A 23862-nucleotide genomic window follows, 5' to 3' on the forward strand; every position below is an offset into this window, starting at 1 on the left:
CTAAAGTAAAAAACGGGAAGACTGATAGACCGTCCAACATCAAACCTCTCTGTGTGCACCAAGTGAATGGTTAATCATTGATTGGTGAGCTTAATCCCCCGCCCGCAGGAGGCAAGATCTCCACCCGTTGAGAGCGGTGCTTTGGGCTGGGCCAGAAAGACTATTCGCTTAACGAATGATAAATAATAGCCATCGTAGAACCACTGCTGTTTTCGCCAATGCTCCGTCGCGTGGGCAGAAAACAAGAGCCGTCTCCCGGGTGCGTGGAATCTACGCAGGCGAATTAATATTCAAAACATCGTAGCGGGGCTAAGTTTTGGCGGCGGTTCGGGCGATAGTTGGATGAACATTTAAAAGTGCTTGTGTTCAAGGTTCGTCCATTTTGAGCGCGGTTGTAGCGAGGAAGGCAAGCAGGACTGTGTGGACCTCACAATGATGCAACTCTACCATCTGTGTTGGCTTGGACTATTAGTAATCGTATATACAGGTAAGTAATACTCCTTGTAGCAACTGGCTTCTGTTTTGTTTGGATGATAGCACGAGGAACCTTATCCAGTTTCTTTCTTATATGTGTTTTGCTTGTGTGAATCCTTCTTTATCGAATATCATACGACCCGAAAAATTATTTGTTAAACATAGAAGCGGAAAGTTAAACATGTGAAGAGGTTGTCCCGTATTCTTAATATATACTTCAAGCCTTGTTTTATTTCTAAATCGTAAGCATATTAATGTACATATTTGGTGTACTTTATGTTTATGTATATTATCTAACAAATATTAGTTTTTGCCACTTTTTAAAAGAAGCTTGTACGCAGAATCCGTATATTTCCCAGATTGCTTACAACATATATTGATGATCATATTGTCACATTTACATCATTCACTCCGTGTGTAAGGTGTTGAGAGACAACGTTGAGCGACAAATTGATTATTACATATATTTTTACAATATACCAACCCACAGAAACCGATATGAAAGAATAAATAATTGCGATATAGAGATTTGTGGAATAAGGTTTAAAATGTTTTCGTACTAAAGCAATCCAAAATTATATGTGTTCGTGATTACCAGATCAAAGTTTCCTTAAATCGTGATTTGAAAGTTGTTGCCTAGCTAAAACGCAGATATATTGATCAGGAATTAACTCGACAAAAATAAAACAAACTAGTCCATGCTGTCCTACAGATATCAACGTTTATTTTCATGTGCTATTCATCATGGGGAATCGATAATAATTCTTCTTCTTTTTTTGATAGTTTGAGCTTGCAGATAAATATTTACTAAAAAACATGCATAATCCGCCGGGTATTAGTATTTGTATTATTTATAACCATATAGAAGGAGTAATGTATACCTGCTTGCGTATGTCCGAGAATCAAGGAACACAGGTTCCAACGTGTATACAGTGAGCCCGTGTTCAGTTTATTAACATACAGTAAACTACGGTTGTAACGAACACGCTTATAACGAACTGACGGATATAAAGAACTTACTTTTTTGGTCCCGTCTATTTGCTGTAGTTATGATGTATATATGCTTATAACGAACTACGGTTATAACGAACTAAAATTAGTAGTTTGTGTTCGTTATAACCGTAGTTTACTGTACATATCTTCTTGTACTTCTTTTAATCAGGCAACATGGCGATATACTAACGTGATGCTGACTTATCAAAATTACATCAACAATAATTTCTAAAATGTTTAGCAGCTGCTCTGATTTGATTTCCCTATGTTCTGTAAAGATCAAACGTCAACGCCAGAGAATAACCAGTCTCGATTATCCGACGCAATAAATTCCATTGGGCGTGAAAGGCCAAATAGCGGTGAAAATGACATAAAAGGATTACTGAAAATGAGTGATGACACCAGGAATTTCAACAACAGTAACTTCATATCAGTTAAAACTATTGTTTCAAAACTTTATACCCGTTTTTTATAGACTTGTTGCTTTATGGATTATATTTTTCGGCCTTAAACACTTGGAGGGCATGGAATCACGTAGTTATTCCTAAAAATATAGTTCATGAACTCTACAATTATGTATATTACCATATTAACGTTCAGTATATGTTAGCATGCTGCATATTTTCAGTTGAGTGAGTGAGTGAGTTGGGTTTAACGCCGCTTTTAACAATATTCCAGTTATATCACGGCGTGTCAGCTTAATGTGGGAGGAAAGCCCGAAGTGATGCAGGTTATTTTCAGTTGAAACGACAACACCTATCAAACTTTGTTTCACTGTTTGTAACAGTAACTTAATGCGGCCGACAAGTTGAACAAATATAATTTACTAATGTCAATAATTCTGAAATTAAAATCAGTTGTAATAATAATAAATTCCATTCGCTACATCCCTGTACTATAGTATTTAACACTAGTACATGTTTTGTTTAAAAAAAATACCCTTACCATATATATTTAATGGTTAAAAACCATCAGTATTATGTAATCAGCTGTTTTCATATGGTATTTTATTTACATAATCGAACATCAATCATTCATCGACGAAGCCTCAGCGAACTGTTGTTTTTCCTTCGAGAAAGTGATTGAAATGCTTATGCTGATTTGCGTCGACGTAATTGATATGTTTAAATATATAAATATTCAATTTCATTTCTCAAATGTAATATGGAGCTTAACACACGTCAGAATTCCGGTATCATGCTCTGAACTAATTACGTTTTCTCAAGTTTGAAAGGCTTCCTTAGAATTAAATAATGCTGTCCTTGTCTGCAGTTCGGTATGACTGCTATGTCTACACATACAACAGGCGACGCCAGGCCGGTCCACGTGTCATTCTGAATTACTGACTAAGATGAACCAGATCAATGAATACGAACGCCGGCACATATATCGCGTCATCAAAAGCATCCATGACGTTTTCGCCGTTAAATATGCGTAGAACCGAACGTTATCAGATTTGAGTTTGAGAAAAATCGTTAAACACGCATCAAGGTTGGTTAGATTGTTTATTCGTATAGATTGTATATTTGATTAAGCATAAAGCAATCTGTGGTCGTTGGCACCTCGACAGGAGGTGTCACTGACAGCTGATTGTGTTTATCAGATCATGAGTCCCACGTGATTATTCTTAAAATACTTATTACTTTTTTAGGTCGTGGATAGACCAGTGGTATTTAGGATAAGTGAATAACAACGCCACTTAGACGTTTGAAGCGAGAATAGAATATGAATAAAACTATTTTCGAAAGATGATATTTTCATAATTATTAGAAATCTCTGCTAAATGCTGGTTTATCATATCCATGTGTTAATGAATCACTATCAAATAGTGATGACAACAGGTGCTTGCGAAAAGGTGAGCGTGTCCTGCCTCACCGGTGGCATCACCCGACATCGTTCACCTGAAAAACACGGGACCATATGGTACAAGTCAAAATAGGGAATTGCATTTGACATTATGTTTGTCCCTGACGCGTCAAATTTGAAATGTCCTCCGCATGTCTACCATAAAACTCTTTGAAGCTGTACTAAATACTTGAATGGTGCAACCCTGATCAAACAGTTTTTGAGCTCGCAACGCGCTCTCTGAAATCTTCGTAGCAAGATGTAAGTGAAAAAATATTGTTAGATCTATTTATGATATTTTTGTCTCTCTAGATAGACGTATTTTTGTCTCTCTAGATATGTTTGTTATCATTTATCGAAATATGTGGGGGATTTATGAATACATACTAACAGCAAGAAAAAATCATTCCATTCCTGTTGTGGACGAAAATAAGCCTCTATGTGAAATACTCCATATGGTGATGACGTCATCTGGCACATCATCAGAATATTTCATTTGTTTCCTCTCCGATATGCTATATATAAGAGGATTATTGTGAAGCGTGTTGATTATTTACGGAAAGAGCGTCGGAGTTGGAATTTCCCATGCGAGAGAAAGGTAAATACGTGACACAATTATCATAAATATCAGAATATACGGATAAAAGCTGAGGAGAAAAAGTAAATATACCGAGTTTGCTTTTTATGTGAGCAAAATTGAAAGAACTTAATTTGGTGTAGAAATAAACTGGTTCAATGAAGACTCGAGTCAGAAATGTATTTGTATCCACATGACCCTACCATGTTTGAAATTGTGTAAATTCGTGAAAAAAGGAAATGTATTGATTTTTACAAATACGATTCCAATCTACTGTGTATTAAGCGAAATGTTTATTTTTTTAATTTAAAAGTTTCAAATCAAAGTACATCTAATAAAAATACAACCATGTAGAAAAATTATTTGCGTGATGAGTAATCGCCAGTACAGTTCAGTAGGTGAATATATTTCAATTGAAAATAAAATATGCGATAAAATCAACTAAAAGGTTTCTTTTGCTTCTTATTTTAATTATCAATATTCACACTTTATATTTAACTGTAGTGAAGAAATAGTGTTATTTGTATTGAAACTCGCACCGAGAATTTAAGAGGGTCAACATGACGTCAACAATGATACGTGACGTCATTGAACATTAAGGGTATGCATTTAAAGTGTAATCCTACAAATATTAGTTTGTGACGTTTTGGACCACAGATGACGTCATCTCGTTGTGTTACCAATGGAGGAACGTGACGTCATACCGCAATAATCAGTCGTTGAAATGCGTATGTTCAAACATTAGAAGGTTATGCACCCAATCTTAATTCCCTTACGTTCAATATTGAACTGTCTGAAGCATTGATCATTTAATCGACTTTAGCCACACGAACAAAGGTTTAACTTAATGGAATTGCTGAAACTAGTTTCAATTGCTTAAGGATCAATGAATACAGTTGGACATGTACACTACATGTAACGAGTTAAAGTACACTAAAGTTTGTCATATCACTATGGTTAATCTGTCATGGCGTTAAACGTCGAGTTCAAGAATATTCCATTTATGCACACGTCTGTGTGTGGCTGCTTGTACTTGCCCGGATTAATGCCGATTTTATAGAGCCAGCCCACTGAGATGCCATGCCGCAGTTTGACCTTTAATGCCGAGCGCCAGGCAGGGTAAGGACAAGTGCCATCTTATAACGTCTTATGGTATGACGCGGCCGGGGATCGAACCCGGACCTTCCGCTCTCCGGGCGGACGCTCTACCTCAAGACCACAGAGACGGCCCCATATAAAAGTTATTAAATATGAACATATGAATTAGAACATGCATGTTTTGGATTGATAACACCAGTGAATGCACATGTAAGGCTAGAATGTCTTAAAAAGACAAATTTAGACGGCTTTTTAGTATTCTTAAAAAATATTTTAACATGAATCTTTGACCCAAGCTAATTTTATAAAGAGATGTAGACAACGGCAGTGCAAACCCATGGTGCAAACTTATCTTGGATCATAGTTAAAGGTTCCCTTGAAGTTGGAGAAATCGGACTTTTTCACTCATTTAGGTCATTCTTATGTATTTGATAATGACAGAAGTCCAGGTGTAAGAAATCAAAAAGGCTGTTGTCAGATAATTCTCTTACCAGTATCTCAAAGGTTTAACGTTACATTTCCAGTGAGCCGTAAAAGGCCCGAGTCTTTTCTATCACATGTGTCCCCAGGAAACCCGAGTATGATTTGTTTGTTGTTTAACGCCGCACTGCCTCCGTGGTCTAGTGGTAGAGCGACCGCCCGGAGAGCGGAAGGTCCGAGGTTCGATCCCCGGCCGCGACATACCAAAAGACGTTAAAAGATGGTACTTGTTGTTACCCTGTCTGGCGCTCGGCATTAAGGGGCTAAAACAAGGACAGGTCGGCTCGGACTCAGTATACTGTGTCTGAGTGGGGTATTCATGTTAAACTGCGGCATGGTATCTCAGTGGGCTAGCACTATAAATCGGCATCAGTCCGGACTAGTAGAAGCAGCCACACACACACGTGCATGCACGTCGCTATATAAGTGCAATAATCTTGGACGCGACGTTAAACTCCGTTTCACCTCACCTCACCTGTTTAACGCCGCGCTCAGCAATATTCCAGCTATATGACGGCGGTCTGTAAACAATCGAGTCTGGACGCCATGGACATCGATCTACGCAATGGGATACGATGACATACATCAACCAAGTCAGCGAGCCTGACCACCCGATCCCGTTTGTCGCCTCTTACGGCAAGCATGAGTTGCTAAAAACCTTTTGTAACCCGGATCTTCACGGGTGAATAGGTCTACGGCACTCTTCTTCTGTCGTAACTAAATTTGAAGGTCAGTGACTTGGTTGATTGCGAGTCCTCGTACCCATACAGCGTTGCTCATGGTATCAATCACTAGTCTGTCTTCCCCTTGTTCGTATATTTATAGGCTTGTCACATTGATTTGTTACCTGCCAAGGAATAACAATGTATGGCACATGTAAAGAAATTTGAAGAAAGGTAAAAAAAGAATCATGGAGGTTTAACCGACATCAGAAAAAAATATATTTTGAATCAATTTTGCATGTTTTGTAAGTCAATAATTTTGCAGCTATCTAATCTTAGGGTGTCACTGCGTTGATAAATCTTTAGATAAAAACGTGACTGAAATTCTTTAACTAATGTGCCTGCTAATATTATCCTACTACCGTGCTAGTGATGTCATTATCAAAGTAAACTGTATGAAATCTCTTCACACCGTTGCGACAGCCCGTGTTCTGTTATGTTATGATTAGGATGCAGCACGGACTTGACGTTGTTGCCACAGCCAACAATATAATCATTCCAGCCTTTTCCTTTCGCAACAAACACAGTCAACAACAAACTAGTAACGGTTTATACCAGATTTGGCAGTTGCTTACAGAATCATGGCGGAACTGCGAAACACCTTTCTCCGGCCACACGTGCAGTCGGTCAAAGTGCATCAATGAACCAGTGATTGATAGCATGACTATCTGTCGATGCCGTCAGATTATGATGACACACATTCAGCCAGGTCACGCCAGGTGACTAAAGCGTTCGTTTGTCATGCCCGAAAAGCCGGGTTCGATTCTCCACATTGATGTGTTGTGTGAAGTTCATTTCTGGTGTCCCCCGCCGGGATATTGCTAAAGCGGCATAAAACCGAACTCACTCATATCAGTCTTTTTTTACGACAAATATTCGGAACTGGACACCTATACTGCCTGGAATCCCCGTGGTTGCAGCTATATGAGATCCAATTCAGGCTCTTAACGCTCATGTGCGCATCTATTAACATTCCAGATATCGCGAATGGATTGCATATGCCCCCTTAGCTTCGTTATAACGAGGATGTGGCTCATACAATAGCATTTTTTCTTGGACAATTGGACAATTTCCTCTGATATGTTAATTTAATTATTTGAATTCGTCAGATGTATCAGCGAGACATCGGAGTTAATTAACGCTAGAGCGGCCAATAGCGGGAAATGTCGGAAGAAAAAAATATTTTTGAAGAGCAGCATAGTTTTTTACATGTCTGATATAATCGAATCAGATACTAGACACATTTATATTCTATAACTCCTACACTTATGAAACCTGGATAGAGGTGAAAGACACCTTCTTGCGAAATAAAGTTCACTTTCATAACGTCATAACTCCAACCCTATAATGTTATAATAATCTGCGTTTGATTATTCCGTTTCCGATTCTGAACAAGTTCGTTCTACTACAAAGTTGCATTTTATATGAAACCCATATGTCAACTTCACATTGCCGTCTGTGGCACTCCATGTGCTATATTGTAAACAACGATGACAACAATCTGTACACTGTAGGTTACACTCCATTTTGTGCTACTTACCGAACAACTTATGTTGCCCCACATGGACCTCTGCTGGCGCTTGTGATTCTAAGGACATATTTTAAAACACAATTTATTCAAACTGCTAGAAGGAGCCAAGTTGGCAGACAACTGTTTTCAGCTACTTGACTAAACTGGTACAATAATATACCTGGGTTCGAAAAAAAGAAGAAAACTGAATCAAAGGATGGTCACAGCTTTGATAGAAAGCATATCTGACTCGGCACAGTCTATTAATATCTGTTGTAAACGGCATCCAGGAATAGATTCGGTGTTATCCATGAGCTGCACTCGTATCAGCGGCGCTTCCTGTTCTCACACGAGACCTTCTGTGTCCGCTTCAAGCACGATGTCACTGCAATCATTTAAATATTTAAGTAATTTTAAACATGACAATGTATACATAGATAAGAGTTTTAAATAACATTGCAAAAACGCAGGATTCACTGATTCTATAAACATCATTATGTGTATTAAGAAGCAACAAGCTTCGTTGTTGGTATTTGTTCTAAAAACAAATTTGCCCCAGCTGCTATCTACATGCAAGTGGCTATTTTGTAATAATTATTGCATGCTGCCAGAGAAAATCCTCCTGAGGCAAGGGTGTTAACTTACTGTTAATGCCCAGTTTCCTCTCTTACCAAACTAGGCAAGAATTTCTGGATTCGATCGTAGCGCCACCAGTGGCTTTCACGGGTTATGTCCCTTCTTTGTCCTCCCTATTGACCAATCAGGTTCCACCACTCATATCACTTGCATTTGCTTCAAACAAAATGGCGAAGCCCAGTTAAGACGACCTTATCGATATTCAAAATCTATATTGTCATAAAACGGGTCTCACTTGCGAAGTGCATCAAAGCACGTGAGCACCTTGACTAAAAAAATAATTAAAAATTGGAAAGTATCTGTTGAGGCCGACCTGGCGGTACACATGCTTTGCAAATCCTGCAAGCGACCGAAATGTGCACGGCAGTTTACGAATTGGATGTCGATTTTGTTAGGCGATTTTGATTGGACTATGCATAGACACGTTAGTCCAGCCAAAATATTACTCCACAATTCCAGCCTCGTTCGGCAAGGGTGGAAACTGGACTTTTATAGTCAGTTAACTCCTTTGCCTCGGGAAGATGCCAGATAGTTGCGACTGCAATACGGTTGCATGATGTTGGATTAAACGTAAAATACCCACATTAAATTTAAGTGTCATAGTTAAGGGTTCATTTTCCAATCACGATTATGCCAGGTACGCATCAAATATAGTTCCTTGCATACTATTTTTAGCATCAACAAAATAAATAAAAGCAGTTTATTCAAGATTGTGTTTCTCGGAACTAAAACAGCATTTACTTTGTCTTAGCTCTTTAGTATTTCATTACTTGACATCCTTGTCATAATTCACATCACATGCAATTATCTTTATGAATCATAATGACTGCATAACAGAGATAATCAATATTTCAAAAACCGAAACTACGTAAATAACAAATTATTGACCTAATCAGACAAAAAAGACAGCGTTGACGTCAATCCGACAGTAATGAGAAAAAATATCTTTTAATAATGATAAAATGATAAACAATATTTGACCTTTAAATATGAGGCTTTGCCGCGTGCTGCATATGTCGAGAACGCTCTAAATGATGGCAAATACATGACGATAAATCTCACCAAATGATCACCATTTTAACGGTGGTCTTAACCAGGCCAATTACCTGTGTCCAATATCCGCTGAAATACGGCTAGTTTTCCCAACAGTATTAGGAAGGCTAGCCTCGCTCAACTTGGCAACAATACACTCGCTAATTCGCCCTTAAGTAATGCTGATACGCTAAATTTGCAGGAAACTCCCACAGACAAATAAATACTCCTAAATTGGAATGTAAAAGATGGTTTGGGAGATGCGAGACATTTAAGGATGTTTTTTTCTATCCACTTAAGGTGGTTCTTTCTTACTGCATGATCTCTGCCGCGTTATGTCGAGGGTGTTATATGGGATAAAAGTACATTTTACATAGGCAACCCTGGTCTAAAGCAGTACACCAAAATAAACATGATAAACGTATTAACATATTGTGCCTCACCATTTTAGTTTAGTCTGTTTTTTTAAGGGCATAGGTGATCCCATCATTTGAGGCGCCAAAATTAGCAGTGCAGAATAGCGTCCCTTTGGCACACCAGAATCCCGTGATCGCCCTTTGCCCAAAGTCCCGTCCAAGGTCCAATATCCCGTCGCAGGACACCAGGAGTCGGCTCAACACATTATTTAACCCATAAATCGAACCTACACCTACGAAACGACCAGCGAGCGCTTAAACCACTGGACTATCTCACCGCGCCCACAACGCTCTGAACAATTTCAGAAAATTTCAATTTAAGTCACGTTTTTAAAAAGTGATATCAATATGCAAAAGAAATTTGTAATCATCATACAATTTACTTTAATCAAAATTCCTTACGAATCAGAAAAAAATAATTTAAACCAATTTCCCTTGCTCCTTTGCTTCAAAGGATCGCTAACAATCGTCTATTTAGCAACACAGCAACACTCATCAATACTGAATTTATCACCATTCTCATAATACAACGAAAGTCATTCCGCCCAAAGAGCATTGTTAATTCATTAAACCTGCATCAAGTACTCTGTAGGAGTTACAGCACATGGTGTAAGAGATATTGTCCAGTCTGTGAGTTACCAGGTAGCACAAAGTGGCCCCTGCAAATCAATTCTATCAACATGCAGTCGTCTGGCCTGATTTGTCGTTAATTACAGATACGGCACTGTCAACACCAGACTTGACGACAGGTTGGCTGTTAAAGTGTGTACATATTGAACCATCAATCATTGTCGCAGAATCACTGGACATGCTGAACGGATATCACACAAAGCATTGATTGTAACGTCTTAATTACGATTTCCTTTACTTTCTGTGAACGCCAAATCCTCCCACTGTTTGATTGTGTTGTAACAATCATTAAGGCAAACGGTGTACAATTAATTTTCGTTTAAGTTGACAGATATGTGTAGTTAGTTACCGCGCCTTCAAATCCGCTTTGACGCAGAAATCACTTAAATAAACCCAAAGTTGAGCGGAATATTAAGTATTTGAACAAGATTTAAAGTTAGTTTTATTGGGGCAGAACATGCTTACCCTTTTCGCGAACACCTGCTGTCTTCATAGTTTTTCAGCGATCCTTCAAATAGTTTTCACCGCTATTTTGCCTTTCACGCCCAATGGAATCTGTTTCGGGGATAATCGGCACTGGTTATTCTCACCGTTGACCTTCAATTTTAGACGTCAAGAATGCTGCTCACATTTTGCTGAGGGTCAACGTTCATGACAACTATCAATCGTGCATGTTGCACTCTATTTTATGTTTTATATAATAAATTAATGAATCTGTTTGGAGAGTCTGTGCGACTTTAACATACGCAAAAAGGTGGAATGAAATGACGATTGGGGGGGGGGGGGGGGGGGGGGGTGTCCTTCGCTTGGATGAGGTCGTCTGGCCTGAAAAGTGAAACAGAAGGCTTTCTGTTTGCTGCTCAGGACCAGTCACTTCCCACTTGAAACCGTCAATGTGTGATTTTGCATCAAAATGTGAATATGAAATGTAGATTATTTCATGAATTTAATGAGGCTGTCCAACACATTATGAGTGGATGCCCAGCTTTGGCACAAACACAGTCTCTTAAGCGACATGATGGGTTGGCTCGAACATTTTATTACCGTCTTCGCAATTCTTGTGGTTTTGACACAGTGGTCCATCCATGGTACGACCCGGAATATGTAGAGGGCGTCATGGGAAATATCAAATACGAAATTCTTTGGAATAGGCCCATTTCCAGCCAATAAACCTGATCTTGAATTTTCTGTCCCCTTTGACACTAATGTGTTTGACAAGATTGAGGAAAAAGATGGCAAATATGCGGACCTCGCTTTCGAAATGTCACGCTTGCATCCTAAGTACCAAGTTGTCCGACTCCCCATTTTTATCGGTGCCTTAGGTTTGGTACCTCCCAATCTGTTGACTGACATTGGGAGAGTCCTCTGGTTTGCTACCAGGAATACAGCCCTTCTGACAATCTGGGTAATGCAGAAGGCTGCAGTTTTAGGGAGTCTTCACATACTCCGAAAAGTTCTGAATGGGTTTGACTAGGTAGCGCTTCCTGGGAGAAGTCCCATTCGCTGTCTGGGTTGCGTGTAAAGGGGGCAAGGGCCCTGAGCTGATGATGAGCCTAACCAGCCTGACTGTGCCAGGATCACCCAAAACCTCTTAGCTGCATTTTTTATTTTAATAATAATAATAATAATAATAATAATGATAGTGATAGTAATAATAATCTACCGGCCTTCGTGAAATAGTTCGAATAACCCAGCTTCAACTTGTCACCGCATCTGTCTCTAATACATTGCAGAATTTCTGCTGTGTTCTATCTGAACGATGCTGGCTTTACGACGTCACAATGTATGGCGTACAAGTCCCGATATAAATGAGACGAGGTTAGCTGGTATTTAACACCGGTGCCGATAAGGTTTAAGCATTATAGCATATATTTACCCAAGGTAGAGTGAGTGAGTGAGTTGGGTTTAACGCCGCTTTTAACAATATTCCAGTTATGTCGCGGCATGTCAGCTTAATGTGGGAGGAAAGCCCAAAGTGATGCAGGTCTCAGACGTTTACCACTTCGGTGAAACCCACGGGCACGGGTATGGTGCTGACAAACCTAGGAACATAATCGGGGCGAACCGGGATTCGAACCCACAATCATAGGTTTCTGGCGTGCCAAAGGGACGCAACTCTGCACAGCGAATCGCGGCGCCTTATATGACGGGGCCACCCTCACGCAGGGAGACACCAGAAATATGCCTCACACATTGTACCAATGTGGGCAATGAAACCCGGATCTTCGGCGTGACGAGCAAATGCTTTAACCGCTAGACTACCCCATCGCCCTGAAGTGTATAGGGTATTAAATATAGGTTTTACATATATTGCCGCACTTAATAAAGGTTCATTTTACAAGTGTTATACAACAGTCATGCTTATCATTGTTATCTTAATTTGTATATCAATTAGAAGATTTTAGTTTGGAAAGTTACTGAATCCTTGTGTTTTCTTACAGGAAGCTGCTACGCCGCAGCAAGTGATGACGAAAGTGAGGCTGAGACTAGTCATACGAGAGTGAGGCGAAACGGCTGGAGCATGTACAGACTGGGCAGAGGTCTACAGATGCTCAGGTTGGGTAAGAGAGGATTGCCTATGATTCGACTGGGCAGAACACCATCCAGCGACAGCGCACTAACACCTGAAGAAATACGATACCTACTGACTTCCATAATGGACGACTCTAAGACTTTGTCCAGTCGACAAGTCCCGGTGCCAAGGTACGGCAAGGACCTAGACTACCAGACGGCTTACGAACAAAGTCTTGGCGATGAAGAGGACGAGAAAATTATGCGACGTTCAGCGAGTCCCCTCGAAATAGATGAGGGTGTTCCCCGGCTGCGCCCAGCTCCCCGAGGAGGTCGCTTCCGTCGGTCTGTCCTCTCGCAGTTCACGAGACTTTCCGAGAAACTCAAGGAATTACAGAATCGCGAGAGAGCGGTAGCTCTTCCAAGGATTGGACGCTTTTCAAAGGAAAGAGCAGTGCCTATCCCAAGAATTGGCTGAAGTAGACGTGTACACGAACATGATTCTGAGGGTGCATTTGATGTATGTAATATTAGTCTCAAGCTCAGTGAACAAACGATACTCACACCGCGATATTATAAAGTACATCGCTCATAAACCATTCGTTATGCATATGCATATGTTATCTTTTCTTTCATAGTATTTTCTTGCACTGAATAAGTCACAATCACAAAGTTCTTTTGTAGATATGGTTAATTTCCAGGTGCCAAACTCTACAGTACCCCAACCGAGCGAAGAGACGTAGGTTGAATCAATGTTAGAGAAACTCTAGAGTTTTTATCATGAACGATTTTCCTTTCGTGAAATGAAACTCAAAGGAAACATTTTCTGAATGTGAATAAAAAAAATGTATTTTCATTATGTTTTGCTGTAATTGTTTCGTTCGGACAACGGTCAGTGCGTTTGCCTGATATTTTGGCGATTAGGTTAGTTGATAAAATGACCAACGGCCAGTGATTACTGGACTTTGGTCACTTAGCCCCTTCAAGACCATCTTTCCATTTTATAGACAGAACATTTCCGGTGTAGTTTCGGAGCGCTCGGATAGCCTAATGGTTAAAGCGTTCGCTCGTCCCCGAAGACCCGGGTTCGATTCCCGACGTGGGTGCAATGTGGTTTCTGGTGTCCCCCCGCCGTGATATTGCTGGAATATTGCTAAAAGCGGCGTAAAACCATACTCACTCCTATGAAGTTTCATTTGTGAATACCTGGCCATCAAGTTACATGCTCAGCAACGGCGCCATGCACATAACTCGTTGGAACAACACGTTTCTTCCTTAAATGTTTCACATAATACACTATATACTACTCACAAGAGATTAAAGACCATCCGACATGGGAGATTAACTATAGTCAAATGAAAACATCGGGTGTTCTTTAAATTCTTTGAGAAGTATATATCTTCTGAAATGAACAGGGGCGGTCGGGTAGCCTAGGGGTTAAAGCGTTCGCTCGTCACGCCGAAGACCCGGGTTCGATTCCCGACATGGGTACAATGTGTGAAGCCCATTTCTGGTGTCCGCCGCCGTAATATTGCTGGTATATTGCTAAAAGCGGCGTTAAACCATACTCACTCTGAAATAACCAATATTACACACGGAAGACCACATGTGGGTACACTATATCAATCCACCATTTACTTCCTCATCACCCACAATGTTGTTACAGGAATACATCCACATCTACATCTTGAAAGCAACTGTATGGTAAATCACATTAACTTTATCGTATCATCATATATCAAGGATAAAGCTTGTATTTTAAAAATGAATCTTTCAAATATATTAACAAAGTTGGGCTCTTTAGATGTGGATCGCTTTGGTGATAACAATAATCTTCTGAAAAAAAATTACTTTAAAAGTTTTAATAAATGACAAGGTAAAACAAGATATCCCGATAAAAAATACATCTGCATTTTTTGTGATGTATACCTGCATACCTAATTGTTTTTGTTTTGTTAATTTCTGATACCTATGTGTTTATGTTTGTTAATATCTGTTAAAGAACTGCCATTCAAAAACAAATATACAATTTATAATTAGATTTGACCATTAAAATAGGCTGAATGTCTGGTGTCTTTGAACCAACACAAACTGATCATGATAATAACTTCTTTACTGATTACCTCAGTATCGAATAACCATTTGTTGTTTGTTTTCATTTTAAACCACTAATAATAGATATACATTCCTTTGCCAGGCAGTTTACTTTCGAGATTTAAAATATTGTTAACCACCTCGAAGCATGTTTACTGTAGCTCTTAACACACCCTTCATCATTGATCGACCCGCCTCATTCCTGGTGTGTACACAGATTCCTTTAGCTCCGCACAGCATTATCTCGTTCGCTTCTCAGATCGCAATGATTGTGTCATGCACTACAATAATAGGATAATAACGAATATTTTTGGATTTGTTCTCTCATTATAGAACTTGGTCAAAACAATAAAATCTTTGGAAATCTGATCTTGCACCCAAAATACTCAGGGAATAATCACACGGAGTTGCGAATTATCTGACGTGTGTACGTTTCAACATTATTTACGAAGGATGGATGATCTGTAATTCCGGCATGTTTCTCTGTTACACATTTAGTCTCCTTTCCAGAACAATTTGAAACATGTGCATATTCTGATCCAGTAGAAACACCATCTCAGTCAAAGTGGTGAGCTACATGGCAATTATGGTTATGAAAATATTGCTACAAAATTTATCACTGAACGTGGGTTCGAATCCCAGGATCAGCCTTATTCTGTTTCTAGGTTTGTCAGGACCAAAGTGGAAAAACGTCTAAGACCTGCGTTACTATGGACTTTCCTCCCACATCAAGTCAGGCCGTGATTTGAATGAAATACTGTACTGAAATGCGTTATCCCAATCTATCCACTCTTCTTTATCAACACATGAAATATAAAACTAGCAATATATTTACACACGACATCAATTGTATTTTAAGACAAGCGTTTATCAAAGACATTTCGTTACATTAATGAGGGACGTCTGCACTTGATTGGTAAACTGGTTCTAAGGTAAGCATACGCGGCAAAACTCGGCGACACCATGCATTACTCGACTTATACAGACACGTGATGGCGCTTTATTGGTTGTTTTGTGTTCAATAACTAAAGCAATATTTAAGCATTTTTCCACAAATCTATTGTCTCTTCAACATACAACATTGTGTTTTGCGACACGGTGATGCCGCCAAGCAAGGTTTTCTTGATGACACTGAAGCTACCAAATGCTATCTGTACACATAGAGACAGAAAGGGGGAATAACTCCATGTTATAAAGGGAGACTACTTCACCAACATTTCAGAGGAAGCCATGTCGTTGAAGACACGACAAAGTTTTATTGTTGGAGGACGTTTCCAAACGTGACGCATCAGTGACTAATGTGGCGTCTGATGCGGTTCCATGTTTTGACTTGTACCCTAATGACGTTCCCGTGTTTGTTCAGGTGAAAAATTGACTTGATTTTTTTACACTGCTTTAATATAGGCTCACGTTCGCCCACATTATGTTCGACAGGATCGTCAAAAGTTCATCATTGTGAACACAAGAGTAAACATTGCCGGTCGAGTAATGAGCTTGACTTGATTTTAGCTTTTACTTCGTCGTAATTTTATTTCCATTTGTAAACGTACATCTATTACTGGTCACTATAAATGAAACACCCGTGCAGCTTCATTTATAGTAACCAGTAATAGATGTTCATTATATTATCACGTGGACAATAGGGAGGGATTTTCGTTCGATACAAATTACGTTTCGTGTCATTGTTTTGTCACAAACCATTTCTTTTAATGACACCAGTGATATACTTTTTTTGGCAAACATAATACATCATGAAACCACCATCTGATTTCTTTTGTCCTGTATTCAAATATCATTTTTCTCGTTTTGTAATTTTCCTTCCGGGATGAGCTTTTTTTGTACTGTGTAGCACTCCGGAACAGTGCACCAGGATGCCCTCGGTAATAACCTCAGTCAGTGCAGTGGTGGTGGTGGTGGTAGATTTTCGTGGATACGGTGAACATACGTGACGTGTATGTGACATCAACCACAAGTAAACTATCATTAATAGTCTACTTATAAATTGCAAGGAAACAGATCGTTGTCACAGTTTGGTAAAATATAAACAGACATTGGACTTCAGAACTGTTGCTGTGAAAGTAATCTAAACGATAGTTAGACCTTGTGTTGCAAGTGACAGTTGGGGTCGATGGTGTAACTGTTTGTTAAAGCGTTGGTTCATCACGTCGAAGACCCGAGTTCGATTCCTTACACGAATACTGTCTGTGAAATAATGGTGAAAGATGCTTAAAACCATACCATGTCACTAATCATAAGTTGGCTTGTCTTTGTTTGTTTGTGGTTTAACGCCACACTCAATATTCTAGCTATATGGTCCGTAAATAATCAAGACTGGACCAGACAGCCCAGTGATTGCCAACATTAGCATCGATCTTCGCAATAGGGATACGATGACATGCACTAACCAAGTCACCGAGCCTGACCACCTGATCCCGTTAGTCGCCTCAAACACGCATGTGCTGCTGAAGACCAATTCTAACCCGGATGTCCACGGGCTTGTCGTGCAGTGCCTTACATTGACGTGGACCATGATGTATTATGTGGACCTGAATCCAACCTCTCTTTATACCGAAATAATCCCCTGGACGTTACCACATGAAACACGACTGCTGCTAAAATTATAAAAAAAAATTACGAAATACACTTGATACCATTAATGCATAATCTTCAGACAGTAACAGAATATATGATCACTTGAACAATAAAAATTAACTTGTATTCCTTACAATAGCCAATGAAACCTTTAATGCAAATTTCAAGTGCATGTTTCTTGTAATGATTGGTAACCGGGTAAAGATAGGCCTGAAAATGTTACAATCAATGGTTTAACAGTTTGGTTTGAACAATATACCGGTATTTTCCCAATTGCTTCACAGACGTCGTGTCCATACACGTCATATCGGAAGAAGAGGAAGATGTTTGTTCTTATGAATCCCTTGGTGACAGAGAAGTTGACAAGCAAAAACATATATACACCGTAATGAACCAATTAGTGGAGCATGCACAATCCCCATTTAATATAATGACCTAACCTTTAAAGAAGATGTTTATAAGGAAATGACGTACCAGAAATATTCTTTTCATTATTTGGATAGCTACTATAGAAGCAAAGATGCGGAGCCGGTTCCACAACCACTGTATTAAAGACTAGTTTCTTATAGGCTTTAATATAGGCTAGTGGACACTCGTGCCTCTGGAACATGTGTCCCCGACAATCCAAATAATTCTTAGCTAACAAAGACGTTGTTGGAGTTCTGTTTGCAGAAATAGAATTCACTGTTCGTTACAGTACTATGTACGTGTTAGGTTAAGTTAACTTCACAGGAACAAAATTAAGATAAAACCAAAGCAGTGTCTCTCTCTTGTGTCTCCATAGAGACCTATACGAGCACACATAAAGGTCAGTTATAGTCAACACCTTGTTGCACATGGCCAATTCCTAGCAATTGCTTTTATCTGGGTTTAAAATATCGTAAATGTGAGATCCATCCATTTCTACACGGGGCAGATTCTATGCCCTTTAATTATTTATAGCACCGTAAATTACCACGTTGTCCAAAATGAGCGGCAACACGAGAGGGTAGCCATGATAGCTTATCCTATCTAGTGGCCCATCTCACAAACCGGAAGTAGTTCCGCATTGAAGGGAAAACTACACAGTGACTGGGAGTAATTACCGCCATCGGTGTTCACTCGAAGAAAATACCTTCCGTTGTGTTGAGAGTTAATTGCAGGCGGATAATGCGGCTCGTTTGATGTCAGTTCTCAATAATACCTTCAGGTTGAAATGCCTGGGTATTTGGAATAGGCCGTGATGTCTCGGAGGACATATGTCGTGTCATATTAACTGCAATGTATTTCTTATCGTGGTATACAACTGATGAATTCTAAATGACCAATGGTAGAGATATGTTGGTTGTCTTACGAATTTTAGGTGATTACGGAAGTGCAGGTGCATTAGCGCACCGCGATAACGTAACGACATTACGAATACGCCACATCGATACTTCTACGTCACTAATGACAACATGTAAATGATAAAGCCTTGTTGTAGGGTGTGTGTTAGTGTAGATTTAAGATAATTAAGACTTTGCTCTGACAAAGGTCCTCTAAATATGAATCTTGAAATATCATAAACTATTCAGAGTAAACCATTCGTTAAATGTCAGTGCCAGGAATGAAAATAACACCATTTAAATTTACACGGATCTGGAAATGTATTTTCGCGAACATTTGGTGTCATCACTGAATTTCAGTCACATAATTGTCACCGCTATCCTTTCACACCCAATGGAATCTGCTTCGGCGGATAACCGAGATGGTTAATGGTTATTCCTTGACGTTGACGTTAAATATTTAGTGACAACACAGCGCCGCATTCTATTCAGGTGATGCTGAAATAAATGTTCCTACCTACATTACTACTTCCTGGGAAGGGATACGTGGGTCTTGGGTGCTTGGAATATTACAAGAAGGGGAAGACATTGCATGTGCAGGCCATGTCACTATCAGAAGCACGGTAGTCGAAAAGTCTATTAACGTGTGTGTCCACCATTGGCCTGAACGACTTCACGACACCTTGCCATGGAACCACCAAGCCTTCGAATGAGTTTGGCGTAATTGTTGAAGATGCTGTGGCCTTGGTTGACGTAAACGTCTGTCTATATGTAGTTCGTATGTTGGGTTGAGATTCGGTGACCTTTATGTCCGTTAAATCTCTGAGCTCTCAAAAACAGTACCGATTCCTGCTGTGTAGGGGAATATGGCGCCTTTTGAACCAGGACAACGTGAGGACGTAGGGTCTGGCCACGATAACCCGCACCTGTCGATATGTCGGGTGTGAGGCAAGTAGAAGATGATCGGTACTGACAGCTGAAACTGACACATTTGTGTCGATATGTCGGGTGTGAGGAAAGTAGTTACTGTATATGACCGAAACTGGCAGCTCATTCGTGACAAACTCGTGTTATTCCGGGACAAGCCGAATAGCGACTCGTGCCCGTCTCGTGGCCATTTTAGCGACCGGGTTCCGTCTTAGCGCAAACGGGCATACCTAACACAATTGTCAACTCGTTGCGTAATGGTTCACATATATTTCCCCATATGTTATATATATTTCAGATGTAATTTAAAGCACATCGGGACATGCGGAACTATACAGTATGATTGAACACATTTAACTGTGTCTTTGGTATATTTTAGAATGCCAGACATGTGTAAAATCAAAAATGGTTTCAGAGGGATTCTTTGACAAACAACTTCAAATCATACGCGCATTCTGATTGGTTTGTCGTATTGTCGCACACAACATTCATCGATAGGGGGACGATTCTTCTTGCAGGTTACGGAAAGGGGCGAGTGGTGACGAATGAATGGCAGCTGAAACTGAAACATTTGTGTCGATATGTCGGGTGTGAGGCAAGTTGTATATGATCGGTACTGGCAACTGAAAGTTACACATTTATGTCGATATGTCGGGTGTGAGGCAAGTACCATATGATCGGTACTGGCAACTGAAAGTTACACATTTATGTCGATATGTCGGGTGTGAGGCAAGTACCATATGATCGGTACTGACAGCTGAAAGTGACACATTTATGTCGATATGTCGGGTGTGAGGCAAGTAGTATATGATCGGTACTGGCAGCTGAAAGTGACACATTTATGTCGATATGTCGGGTGTGAGGCAAGTAGTATATGATCGGTACTGGCAGCTGAAAGTGACACATTTATGCCGATATGTCGGGTGTGAGGCAAGGAGTGTTTGATCGGTACTGACAGCTGAAAGTGACACATTTATGTCGATATGTCGGGTGTGAGGCAAGTAGTATATGATCGGTACTGGCAGCTGAAAGTGACACATTTATGTCGATATGTCGGGTGTGAGGCAAGTAGTATATGATCGGTACTGGCAGCTGAAAGTGACACATTTATGTCGATATGTCGGATGTGATGCAGTACAGTATAATCAATATTGACACAGCTGAAAGTGACACATTAATGTCGACATGTCGGGTGTGAGGCAAGTAGTATATGATCGGTACTGGCAGCTGAAAGTGACACATTTATGTCGATATGTCGGGTGTGAGGCAAGTAGTATATGATCGGTACTGGCAGCTGAAACTGACACATTTGTGTCGATATGTCGGGTGTGAGGCAAGTAGTATATGATCTGTACTGATAGCTAAAGCTAACACATTTGTGTCGATATGTCGTGTCTGGGGATGGTATACAAGGACTGAGTTTGGTTGCCCGGATGTCAGACATGATTCATAATAAGCTGAATACCAAATGTTTCTTTTTTGCCGAAATGCAGTAGATTTAAAGCTTGTTCATCTCGTTCTCGTGCTTTTGGATGACAATTCTTCAAGGCACGTATCAATTAAACATGTAAAACCTACATTCGTATATCAACACAAAATAACACGTCAACAAACAGGCGTATTTTCAGTGACTGTAATATCGAACGATATGAAGGGATCCCGTGATTGTTTCCGGAGCACTGGAATAAATGACCATTTACCGTCCACAGGTTATGAAGAAAGGTGTGCCGACTAATTCTCCCATGAATAGCGCAACACGGACACTCCTTATCACAACAAGATCACAGAACGTATGATACATTAATAACTAACCCGGGCTCAAGGGCTGCAGGGTCGCCATGAATGGACCTGGAAATGGCAAGTAATTTTGAGTCCACTTGCACCTGGAAGAAGTCCTACATTGAATAATTCAAGGGCTGTCGTTAATACAACATGTTAATGAAATCCTTTTAAGGTAATTTTAGATGTGGAAAATACTGCAATTTGGTCAGAAGTCATTTCCTTCGAAGAGGCAGCCGTTGTATGTTCCACCAATCCAAGTTCTCACTGACTCGAAATAACACCAGCCTTGAATAGACATTGATTTACATTCAAGACATCCAAGAATTATCAACCCCTTAAATTGTCCGTCGGCATTTATAACAACAGAGACAACAACGAACTCCAATATCTGGAGTATTAGTCCAACATGGCGTATAATCCTGTGGTAATAGGCAAGCGGACAAACCATGTAGAATTGCATGTAAATATTTAACATCAACGTCATGTCTAAACATGTAAAGGACTTTCATAACTTGGTGACGAATGTGTTTGCAGTGCATTGATATACATCTCACACTAGGATATGAAACAAGAAGATATTATCTTTCAACGTACTGATCGATGGTTGAAAGAAAAGTATTTGCTGACCATACCCCCGAACTATAACAAGACGGAGCACACAATCTGGATGACTTTTCTCTGGAAGCAGAAGAAATCCTTTTTCTCATGAATCCCAGTTGTGACATAGAGAAGCACAAGTAATAAACTTCTTATGAATTCAACTAAAATGATATCGAAAATTACATTTCTAACATTAATCAGCGAGAAATCATAATCTATGTAAATATATTGGGTCAGGTTCTTATGAAATTCGTGCCTTGTGCCACCGGGTGGGCAGGATACGCTCAACCTTTCACGAACACCCGGTATCATCATTATTTTGTAGTGATTTAGAACTCCTGGTATCATGATTGTTTTGTAGTGATTAAGAACACCTGGTATCATCATTATTTTGTAGTGATTTAGAACACCTGGTATCATCATTATTTTGTAGTGATTTAGAACTCCTGGTATCATGATTGTTTTGTAGTGATTTAGAACACCTGGTATCATCATTATTTTGTAGTGATTTAGAACACCTGGTATCATCATTGTTTTGTAGTGATTTAAAACACCTGGTATCATCATTATTTTGTAGTGATTTAGAACACCTGGTATCATCATTATTTTGAAGTGATTTAAAACACCTGGTATCATCATTATTTTGTAGTGATTTAGAACACCTGGTATCATCATTATTTTGAAGTGATTTAAAACACCTGGTATCATCATTATTTTGTAGTGATTTAGAACACCTGGTATCATCATTATTTTGAAGTGATTTAAAACACCTGGTATCATCATTATTTTGTAGTGATTTAAAACACCTGGTATCATCAGTATTTTGAAGTGATTTAAAACACCTGGTATCATCATTATTTTGTAGTGATTTAAAACACCTGGTATCATCATTATTTTGTAGTGATTTAGAACACCTGGTATCATGATTGTTTTGTAGTGATTTAGAACACCTGGTATCATGATTGTTTTGTAGTGATTTAGAACTCCTGGTATCATGATTGTTTTGTAGTGATTTAGAACACCTGGTATCATGATTGTTTTGTGGTGATTTAGAACACCTGGTATCATCAGTATTTTGAAGTGATTTAGAACACCTGGTATCATGATTGTTTTGTAGTGATTTAGAACACCTGGTATCATCAGTATTTTGAAGTGATTTAGAACACCTGTTATCATCATTATTTTGAAGTGATTTAGAACACCTGGTATCATGATTGTTTTGTAGTGATTTAGAACACCTGGTATCATGATTGTTTTGAAGTGATTTAGAACACCTGGTATCATCATTATTTTGAAGTGATTTAAAACACCTGGTATCATCATTATTTTGTAGTGATTTAGAACACCTGGTATCATCAGTATTTTGAAGTGATTTAGAACACCTGGTATCATCAGTATTTTGAAGTGATTTAAAACACCTGGTATCATCATTATTTTGTAGTGATTTAAAACACCTGGTATCATCATTATTTTGTAGTGATTTAGAACACCTGGTATCATGATTATTTTGTAGTGATTTAGAACACCTGGTATCATGATTGTTTTGTAGTGATTTAGAACACCTGGTATCATGATTGTTTTGTAGTGATTTAGAACACCCGGTATCATCAGTATTTTGTAGTGATTTAGAACACCTGGT

General features: G+C 39.4%; 1 protein-coding gene across 1 annotated transcript; it reads left to right on the top strand.

The window, feature by feature from the left end:
- Positions 1 to 167: 167 nt before the first annotated feature.
- LOC124113464 (myomodulin neuropeptides 2-like) lies at positions 168 to 13780 on the top strand. The gene is made up of 2 exons (XM_046473818.2): positions 168 to 487; positions 12855 to 13780. The coding sequence occupies exons 1-2, from the start codon at positions 433 to 435 to the stop codon at positions 13400 to 13402; spliced, it is 603 nt and encodes a 200-aa protein (XP_046329774.1). The 5' UTR covers positions 168 to 432; the 3' UTR covers positions 13403 to 13780.
- The last annotated feature ends 10082 nt before the right edge of the window (positions 13781 to 23862 follow it).

Source organism: Haliotis rufescens, unplaced genomic scaffold (assembly GCF_023055435.1).
Source record: "Haliotis rufescens isolate VD_foot unplaced genomic scaffold, xgHalRufe1.0.p SCAF_6, whole genome shotgun sequence".
Classification (NCBI taxonomy): Eukaryota; Metazoa; Mollusca; class Gastropoda; order Lepetellida; family Haliotidae; genus Haliotis; species Haliotis rufescens.